Source organism: Coturnix japonica, chromosome 2 (assembly GCF_001577835.2).
Source record: "Coturnix japonica isolate 7356 chromosome 2, Coturnix japonica 2.1, whole genome shotgun sequence".
In the NCBI taxonomy this organism is placed as follows: Eukaryota; Metazoa; Chordata; class Aves; order Galliformes; family Phasianidae; genus Coturnix; species Coturnix japonica.
Window position 1 is genome coordinate 26,213,636 of NC_029517.1, and position 9,952 is coordinate 26,223,587.

General features: G+C 41.0%; 1 protein-coding gene across 1 annotated transcript; it reads right to left on the reverse strand.

Moving 5' to 3' along the window:
- Window positions 1-2,319: 2,319 nt before the first annotated feature.
- Window positions 2,320-6,479, reverse strand: AGR2 (anterior gradient 2, protein disulphide isomerase family member). Its single transcript, XM_015853871.2, has 8 exons — window positions 6,368-6,479; window positions 4,667-4,798; window positions 4,516-4,579; window positions 4,381-4,433; window positions 4,066-4,139; window positions 3,609-3,672; window positions 3,091-3,174; window positions 2,320-2,643 (listed from the first exon to the last, which is right to left on the reverse strand). Exons 2-8 carry the CDS (start codon window positions 4,788-4,790, stop codon window positions 2,594-2,596), a joined length of 513 nt encoding a protein of 170 aa, XP_015709357.1. The 5' UTR covers window positions 4,791-4,798; window positions 6,368-6,479; the 3' UTR covers window positions 2,320-2,593.
- Window positions 6,480-9,952: the final 3,473 nt, after the last annotated feature.

Sequence of the window (9,952 nt, forward strand, 5' to 3'; positions counted from 1 at the left end):
ACAGGCCTGCACGGTACCTTTTCTTCATTAAGTTGCTGCCTCTGGCACAGTAGGTAGCTGCTGTAGCCTGAAAAAGGCAGCTCTGCAGGAAGAGAGAGTGAGGCTTATTAAATTAAACTGCCAAAGAGCACAGCATCTGAGTGCAGAAGAAAGAAAGGGAGGCAGTGAATGTTAATTGTGGTAGCTCTCAAAGGGCTCTCCCTTTGCTGGGGAGATGCCTTCTTGCTTTGGCAAAGGAATCAGAAAGAAGATGAAATATATGTTTATCAGAACACTCTGAGACTGCTGTGTGCCTAGGGCTGCTCAAGAAGGAATTGTCATGAGGTTTCAAAGGGAAGTGTTGAACTTGAACAGATCATCCCAAAGCTGTCCTTGGCAGCAGTTAATTTTCCTAGTCTCTGTATTTTGTGTGTTAATGCAATAAATTAGAGAAGTATTAAGAAGTTGTATGAAGGTTGAAATAATATTTTGTATCTGATTCAATTTTGATTCTTCTTTCTTTTTATTGATTTATTTGGAGCTTGTTTTGGAGTGGCTCTGGTTTCATTATTATAGTAGGTGACGCTGGGATGTAATTGTGCATTTCTGAGGCAATAGTAAAAATGTGACAGTGTTAGAGCTGTTACATCTCAGACCACATAGTGTGAGTTTGCTTTAGTGTTCAAAAGACAGGTAGTGGAGCATAAGGTTTGATTAAACCTTTTCTATTGTGTACGTAACACACTTTGTCTTTGGCAGATTGTGATTAAAAAACAAACAAAAACAAACCCAGACAACTACAGATCTTGAAATTCACATCAGAGATAGATTCACTCTCTTCAGGTGGGGGGAGGGACACAATAAAACAGAACTACTCTGACTTTGGAACTGGGAAAGAGACTTGCTTTAGAGGCCTGATGTGCATGTTTGTATACAAGAGATGCTGTACTCTTCTAATGTATTTAGATGGGACTTTATTTATGTGGGTTTGTCTTTTATTTTTTCTTTATTTTTTTCCATCTTTCCACTTGAGAAAGCAGTTTTGGCTATATAACATATTTTCTTCTTGCTATTTTCTGGTGAGGTGCATTAATTTTTCTGACTGCTTTAGAGTTTGACTTGATCGTGACCAAGCCTTCTAGGAGCTTATTAACAGTAGCAGAATGTCAGAGTAACAGGACAGTTTGGGAGCATTCAGTGCTTACATTAACTGCATTTTGACCTTAATTATTTTGAAATGCTTTCATAAAGCCTGTTGTTCTAGAAGAAGCAGGAAGCTGTTTTCTCTTTCTTTAAGATGTCCACCCATTTCCATCACAGATTAATAACTGCCTAAAACCAAAACCATGTAATTCTTATGTCCATACAAGCAAATCAGCCCAAGTCTTAGATAACATACTCTGTACAGCATCTGATTCCTTTCATGTGAAGATAACTGCTCATTACAAAAAGGAATTGTTACTTAGTATAGCAGAAATGCTGAGTCACAGCTTGAACCAGTAATTGAGCACCTGGCGGGAAGGCAGGGCCAACCAAGTGGGAGCTCAGGTGCATGCAATGCTTCTGAGTGACCAGAAGGGATAGAGCCAGGATCCACCCCTTCCTAGACCTCATTTAAGGGCTGGCAGTGGAAGTGAGGGTGTCTCATCTGGAGATTCCTGCCTGCTGGAGGTCTTCTAAAGGTAAGTAGTTTTTCTTCCTTTGTTTCTGTGGCTGCTGTGTTTGGGCTTGTTCTTTTTTGCTGTAGCCTGGGATTGTGCCACCCTGCTACTATTGCTGTACTTTCCATTGCATTACAGCATTATGCTTAGACACTTCAAAAAGTCTTTAAATAGTTAGGCCTAGTGGAACTGCAGAAATTCCATGCACAGGAAAACCTGCTCATCTTGTGCGCTTCAAGTTTCTGAGCATATACACTTCAGAAATAATTTTCCATATTTTCTGAAGAGATTGACTTTTATTTTACAGAAGCCTCTGTAAATAATTGTATCCAGTGGAGGCTTAAGCCTTAAGGTGGTACCAACTCGCATGGTGCTCCTCTTCTTAAAGGCTCTCAGGCACTGCAGACATTACCATGTGATTAACTGCCAACATAGAAGGGTGTGCGCCTCTCATCTAACTGTAAAGAAAGGACTGGTAATGAGAGCTGGGCATAGGGTGCTGTTGCAAGAGAATGAAGAGAAAGCATGCTGAGGAATGGAGCTCTATAGCTGCTAAAACTGCAGAGAAAAGCTGCTTGGATAGAGGATAGTGAGCTGTGGAAGTAACACTGATTTTACTCCAGTAGTGATAGATAATAGGGAGAAATAAAAAAAAAAACAACAAAACAACACAGCAACATTTTGTATGTAAACACTTGAAATGGATTTATTTAAAAAAAAAATCATTTGTACAATGGGGTCACACAGTGTTCTCCTGTATGTCTTAAATTAAAAGCCTCCAGCTTTTAAAAATGCTGCCCTGTACAGAAGTGCTAACATAAAACAAGCGTTTATGTTCATAAACCAGCACTATACATTACTAAATATCACTAAATAGTCTCTTCAGCAGTGTGAATGAGCGGAGGAGAGGTGAAAACCAGACTCAATGGTCTTTCAGGGCATCTTCCTTCTCCTTACAGCTCAGTCTTCAGCAGCTTCAGTGCTTTCTGCATATTTGAATACACTAGAAATGAAATATTCATACATGTTATTTTTGTTGCAACATCCTCTGCCAGTGACCAGTTACTGTAAAGAAGTGTCATTATTATTGAAGCTATGCTCAATAATGAATCTGATGCATTGTGCATCTTGTGCACTTGAGTAACCTGGAGCTGTAGGGCTCTGGAAAGGTGTTTTTTGTTTTTTTTTTAAACACCTCATAAGATGAATATAAAAATACATATATATTTTCCTGAGCTTGAATCCCCCCCACTTGTCCTTAGAGTACTTGTACAGCCAAGCATATAACAGGACAAGTTGACGCAGTCAGTCATGCAGTTACACCCTTCCCAAACCTACTCCTACTGGCATTGGATAATGGTCCTTCAGCAAGCACTAAGTGCATATGGGTAATGCATGGTGCTATCCAGCAAAAAAAAAAATGTGGCTACTTTGAGAACACTCTACTTACACAGAGAAATGTCTGAGGGCTCATATGCATAGAGACGGTTTGAGTATCTTCCAGTAATGTCTGCTCTCACAGTCAGGGAAGGGTCTGGAAAAGAAGAGGACAGTTGCAGAGCACAAAAGGAACCCTGAAGCAGAAGAAATCTTCCTGCACTTCTGCTTGCTTCCTAAGTTTGCCTGCAAGGCAAGTCTGCTTCCCCTAACAACCAACACACCTTCATTCTACGAAGTAACTGAACTTCTGTGTTAAAACATGTTTGCAGGTTTGTTAGGGAGGAAGTATGTCTGGTTCTAATCTGTGTTGTTCAGCCTTAGACCCATATCACTGCATAGTGCGAGAGTTAACTCCACAAGCTGAGACTGCTTTCAGCCTACAGATCTTACTAAGAAAGAACAAAGGAAGGAATAAAATGGCAGTTGCCATGGCCTACTGAAAATGGTCCTTGTGACCTAGGTTTATAGAAATGTGTCAGCAATACGTGTACCCAAATACAGGGGGGCTGCCATCTGAGAGGTACTCACCAATGAACAAAATCCGAGGGACGTACTGGCCATCAGGTGCAAGGTTCTTGTCTGTGGTTTCATACTGGAAAAAAGCAGATGTGATTCCAGGTCAAGATTGCAAGACAGCATGTAACATGGATGTTTTCTTCTTTATGCTCAGGGTAATTAATGCAAGCTAAGCAATATGTTAACCATTCCAGAAATCCACTGCCTGGGATACAACCTTTAAGCTGCTAGAGTTGGGAACTGATGATAACAGTTAATGGCAGCAATACATTAAAATTTAAATACCTTCCTATTTAGTAGTTATGGGAGCTGGAGATGTAAGAGCTTTATTACTAAATCTATTATGCTCCAGCACTGAGCGTTTTTCCTCGCCAATCCCTGCTATAAAAGTGTCTACTTAGAGCTAGAAGAGCCATAATCATAAGTAAAACTTTATTGCTTTCACCTGAAGTGTGAAAGGGACACTCACCACAAGGTTCAGGAGAATGAATTTTTCAGCCAGTTTCTGTATTTCCTTATGTTCAGCAAAGACCTTCTTGAGTGCTAGAATGAAAGCAATGAGCAATGATAATTAAAAAAGAAAGCATGTAATATTGCCCTAGAGAAGAAAATTTAAACAAATTGATATGTGAGAATATGAAGTTCACAGTTACAGCTAATAAAAATCGCTCTCTCCATTGCACTGATGGATGATTAACTCCGTTTTGTTCTGTGGTAAAGAGCGAGCGTGGTGGTACAAAGCGTGTCTCCTTTTCTTTTTCCCTTTTGTGCACAGAAGCCTCACCTTGGCTGTGTGGGCAGTCATCCAGGTGGTGGATAATCATCAGGGGCTTGTTGCTGGGGGAGAGGAAGGAGCCTGGTTAGCGGGGTGGTGTGCGGGGTGGCCGGTAGGGAGTGCTGCAGCGAGGGGTTGCCCTACCTGTTCTTTGAGCGGAATAGAGCTTCCTCGTACGTCTGAGTCCAGATGAGCTGGTCCCCCCAGCCTGCAGGGAAAGGAGAGGGTAGGAAAACGTCACATACATACAAGTGGGACCTGTGGTATCTATCTATCTATCTATATATATTTTTACCTCTGGAGAGTGTTTGAGGCAGTTTTGGTTTAGTCTCCTTCGTCTCCTTCTTGCCTATATCTTTTGCCAGAACACAGGAGATGGCCACGAGCAGCAGGAACACGGACACGTAGCTCTTCTCCATGGCTGCCCCTGGGATGAGGAAGAGAGCCTTCATTTCTCTGTCCCTCCCTGCTGCTGGTTCTGAGGTGCAGCCCGAGGCACCGCCGTGGTCAGGTATGCAGCTGGGTGAGTCAGCTGCCTGCTCCAGGTGGAGGCTTGGGGGAGTGTAAGGGAAGGGAGAGGTTTGCTAAGCTTTGCTTAGCTAAGGGTCATGAAGGATTTGGCTGCTTTCTGCTGTGTTGGTGCCACTGACCTGTGGTCTTATTAAGATGTGCACCTGTGTTAAGTTTCTCTTTGTTCCTTTTACATATATTGAGTTTGCTCAGTGAAACAACAGAGTTTTATCGATTTCAATAGTAATTCTAAGTCCTAATCAACTCCCATTTCTCTCTGGATCTCCCACTGATAAAGTAACTGGGCAGTTTAACAGCATGGGTGTTGACAAATTAACTTGTGTGGGCTCTTCATCTGTTTTGCAGCAAGAGCAACTCAAATGAGATGTAGAAGTCTAAGCTGGGTTTGACAGTAATGCATTACACAGACACAGCCGAAAGCTGCTATTGAAACTTTACATCCTGTCCTTTCTCATTAGCATCATCTAATCCTGAAAAGCAGTCGAATCTACAATAGAATGAGTGGGGAGCAGTGAGAACTAAAGTGCATTTTGCCATTATAAGCAGCACAAAGCAAACTGCTTGTCCTGCACCTGACTAAGGCATGGGGGTGGAGATGAGGCATGACTGATGGAAGCTGCTCAGCATTTCAGCTGTGATGCTTTGAAGGGGGAAAATCCTTTGCATGACCCTATATTTTTCTCATTAAGCTTATTCCTAAAACTGAAATAGCAGTATATTGAGTACGGTAGGAAGTCGTAAGGAATTCCAAAACCAATACAGAAAATTCAGAACATTCATGCAAAAAACATTTAAACAGACAGCTTTTAAAATACAATGAAAATGAGAAGTCTGAGGAAAAACAGAATCTTTTCTCTGGGTAAGAAGTGCAGGAGGAGGCATTAGCTGAATCTGCATCAGTGAAACAATGCTCTTAACTGCAAGGTGTCCAACAGACCTCTAAGCAACCACAGAGTAGATTTCAAGCGAATGAAATAGGATTTTGCAGGAGACTATCTGTCCCAGGAAAAGTCCCCTTGGAAAGGGAAAGAATTGAATAAGTTTACATTACATATCATGGATTTTCAAGGCTACCTTGTGTTGTTTTGGCTGTAGCTGTGTAGAGGAAGTAATGCTTACTGAAAAGAGGAAGAAAAAAAGAAAAGGTATTGGATGACCAGGAAGTCAAAGGTTTATAGGAATGCAAAGTTTACACTGTTACTGGTGCAGAAAGCCAAGACAGAAACACTAAACCTCCTCTTTGAAAACTTCCCCTTTGGAAGGCTGTGTGCACTTCTGCTTAGTTTTCTGCTCCATAAAGCCCCCCTTTTTTCCTACGCCTTCTAACTTGCAAAGACAACATATCTGTGTATCCTAATGGCTAGGAGCTGTGCTGTGCCCACACTGCTGCCTCTCCTTCCCATGGCTGTAGCCCCAATTAGCCCAGTGTTACGCAGGTAGTTCCGAAGAGTGAGCGCTGCCTTACCGTGTGTGCTCAGCCAGGTGCCTGCTGGGGTGCGAAGGTGTTCCTGGTCACAGTGAGAGCACCACGCTCCCTCCTGCCTATTTATGCACCTTTGCACTCCCCGTCTCCACCCATGAGCTTTGAATTTGAATACTATTTCCAAAGAGCTACACTTGCCAATCTTTCTCCTACCAAAGCGTGCAGGGTTAATTTTGTTATGAATTCATACCACACTTTCCTGCCCTGCATTGACTGTAAAGCTCAGAGATGTTTCTGGGGGCTTTTTAGAACATTTAGGAAAGTGATTTAAAAATGCTGGCAAAGATCCAAGTCCAGGTAAGCTTAAGTTGAGACTCCTGATTTGCCTGAGGAGTGATTTGTCTTTTTTTGATTGGCTGGAAAACGCACATGGGTCGGTCACCGTTCCTTTATTCCTCTGAAAAAGTGAAATTGGTGACTCAGAGCTCCAGATGTTAATTAGGTAATTAACTGTGTGCGTTATACGTGTATGTATACATGCACAAATAGCACCACACAAGAAAAGTTTAATGAAATGCTAGAGAATGGTTATAAAGCTCTCAGCAGGGAGGTGTTTTGTAGCTACAGGTGTAACAGGCACAGGTGTACAGGTCTAAGTGTGTTCATAAGCTGAGGCTTAAATAAGAGTTTAATTTAAATTCCGTGTTTAATTAGTTGTGTGGACACATACATCATGAAAACCATCCTTTTTGGGTTTCAGATACTTGTATAGTGAGGCAGAACTCTCCCACGCATCCATCTTAGTGCTGCAGGGCCTACTCAGCTCCTTCCTCAGTGTGATGAGAGGGTGTTTGGCACAACTGACTGAAACAAAAATGTGTTCCTCTAGGTGCAGGCCTCCTGTGTTCTAGTGTGATTGAAACTACAGGTTCATGGTGAGGGCTGAATGTGATGCATGGACTTACTATCTGAGATCTACACTGCTCTCTGATGGCAGTTCATGGCATGAATATACTTAAGAGAAAATAGTGCTTTGGATCACTTTTAAAAAATCTTTTGTAAAGGGTGATTGGGAATATGGGGTAAGAAGCATCTGTTTTTACTTTGGCATGTACAGCAGTACCATGCTTTGCTTATGTGCTTGGTGTATGGAAAGTGACCTCCCAGGGAGGTCAGTCACTGTAATGCCCATTTCTGTGTGGTTTATGTCATCTGCAGTCTCATCAAGGAGTAAAAAGTCAAAGATTGGGTACTCATGACTAAAATCTTGGTCTTAGACAAGTAGAACTTAGTGCACTCTTACTGACTGTCCTTTCAGTCTGCACCTGATACCACCTGGCAGTTTTAAGTCTCTAACAGAAGTTTTTGTTATTCTCTGGTTAAGTAAGCTAATGTGCAGGTAGGCTTCTATTCATGCACTTGGAGCGAAAATGAATGTTGTGTAAAACTGCATTCTCAAAACTGAACGCATATACGCACCTTGGCTCCAGCCTCCGGTGAATTTCTATTTATTTTGTACCTTTGCTTTCTTCTGTTTTCAGAAGATGCACTTATGCCCACTTTCATGTGGCTTTAGGCTGCTTTTTGAGAGTGGCTGCCTACTGGAAGTTCAGTTATTCAGACACAGCTATCACAAGGCCTGTACTGTCATCTTAAGCCAGGTGGTCTCAAAGGAGCTGGTTAAACATGTCTCTGAATCAGCCTTCTGCTGGATTAATGAAGAGAGAGGGGATCTCAGCCTTCCCCACAGTTTCCTGCCTGGGTCTGAGGCTGCACCAGGCTGGTTGATGTACATTGGTGACCAAATCCTGCCCTAAATATTCCAGGAGAGCTTGAAACAAAGCAGGCCTATCCAAGAAGGTTTTCCTTTTTTGCTATAAAGACCCCATTACTGCTGGTGTTTAACATCTTTACAAAGCTCGTAAATGGATTTTTCTTTTGGTTTTCATTCCTCTGGTCTGTAGGTTGCCTTGCTCATCATGTTACACAGAAATCATCACACTCAGCACTGGTATTATAGTCCTTTTAAAGTCATTTTATGTAGCTGATGCTTTTTTCCTATGCTCTATAATAAGTTTCAGACCTCACACAGAAGCACAGGGAATTCAGTTCATATGGTTTTCCTAATTTCATAAAAAATACATGCTTTCAAGTCATGTGATTGATCGCTCAGAATAAAAACAAATGCTTTAGTTAGGAGGAATGTGAGCAGGGAATGAAATGGTAGTAACATACTAGAAATACTCTGAGTCAAAGCCAGAGAATGGTGTATCTCTGAATGGGAGTCAGTGAGCTTCCAGTGCTGCCAGAGCAGTGGCACTTTGTCAGTCACAGTGTCTAAAGGTGGAATGCATTAATTTGACAACTGGTCAAACTTCTTTTGTTAGTGCTTTAACCACATTAACTGAATAGTATGTGTGTATAAATATATTTTATTACATTAACTGAATAGCATGTGTATCTATATATATATTTCACTTGAAAGCTGGTTGAATGAAATTTGCTTTATAATTTTTCTGGAAAACCTTTAACCCTACATTTTTAAAGCTCTGACAGCTCTGAATGAATTACTCTATTAACTTGGAGTAGTTACTGCTTATTAGTAATACTTATAAAATTGGATAACAGAAGAAATGGTTAGGATTTAAAATACTGCGTTCTTATAAATGTATGGTCTTTTGATCACTGCTTTCAAAACAAAATATTCTGCAAGGATTTTGATGGCATTCTTTCTCATTTGCATATGGAAATTTATAATACAAATCAGCATCACTTGGTATAAATCAGTGGTCTGGAATGAACTATCTTCAACATAGCCATGGATAAAGATGAGGATTTATTATGTAACCAGTTCTTATATTTTTTACTTTGTTTTGAGCTGTGAAATACTGAAATATCTGGAAGGCACTGCTGAATGTTGTGTTAAAATCCTTATGGGGTTTGAACAGCCATAGCAAATACACCTGCTTCGGTATTGTTCGGTGTTCTTTCTCACAACAGTAAGGAAGCTATCAAGATCTGTTACCAAGGAGCCTCAGGATTTTCAGTGGATGTGGAACTTAACTGTTCACCCTGTATTTGGAAAGATAAACTCTTAGATTTGACTTTGAAGTGAGATATTCAGTGAAGGATGAGGAAGGGTTCTTTGACAGTAGGGATTGCGATGAGGAGCATACCTTAGCCTATGGAGAAGATTGGTTATCTGGTCTATCTAGCTGGGCTACTTAATTGTAACTGGGAAGGCTTTATGCCTGAATTCTTGTACTTGTCTTTAAGTAAATGCATTTCAGTCAGTTTAAGTAATTAGCTGTGTTTAAAACACCAAAATAATCTGTACCTGGGGTTAAAGCCAATGACCTCAGCCTGAGCAGCTGATGTTTGGATTTTCAGAATTGCTTGAATCTGTAAGCTGATAGTTGTGTATTTTAACTATACTGTAGTACATGAGGATGGTTGGGGGACTTTGGGGTATTGAACAGCTTAATTTTGCTCCTGGTAACACATGGAGGGTTTTTAATTAACGTTTTTCTGGTAGTCTAAATTGCTTTTAAAACCTGCCTCCCCTGCTCATTGGCTGATAAGCTCTGCTATGAGCTTAGTTGTAATATTCGTAGTTCAGAGGTTTTC

Coding starts and splice junctions, on each gene's coding strand:
- AGR2 (XM_015853871.2), bottom strand. CDS start 4,790: ATGGAGAAGAGCTACGTGTCCGTGTTCCTGCTGCTCGTGGCCATCTCC. Junction 4,434..4,515: donor CTATTCCGCTCAAAGAACAG/GTAGGGCAACCC, acceptor CCTCTCCCCCAG/CAACAAGCCCCTGATGATTA. Junction 3,673..4,065: donor TCATTCTCCTGAACCTTGTG/GTGAGTGTCCCT, acceptor GCTTTTTTCCAG/TATGAAACCACAGACAAGAA.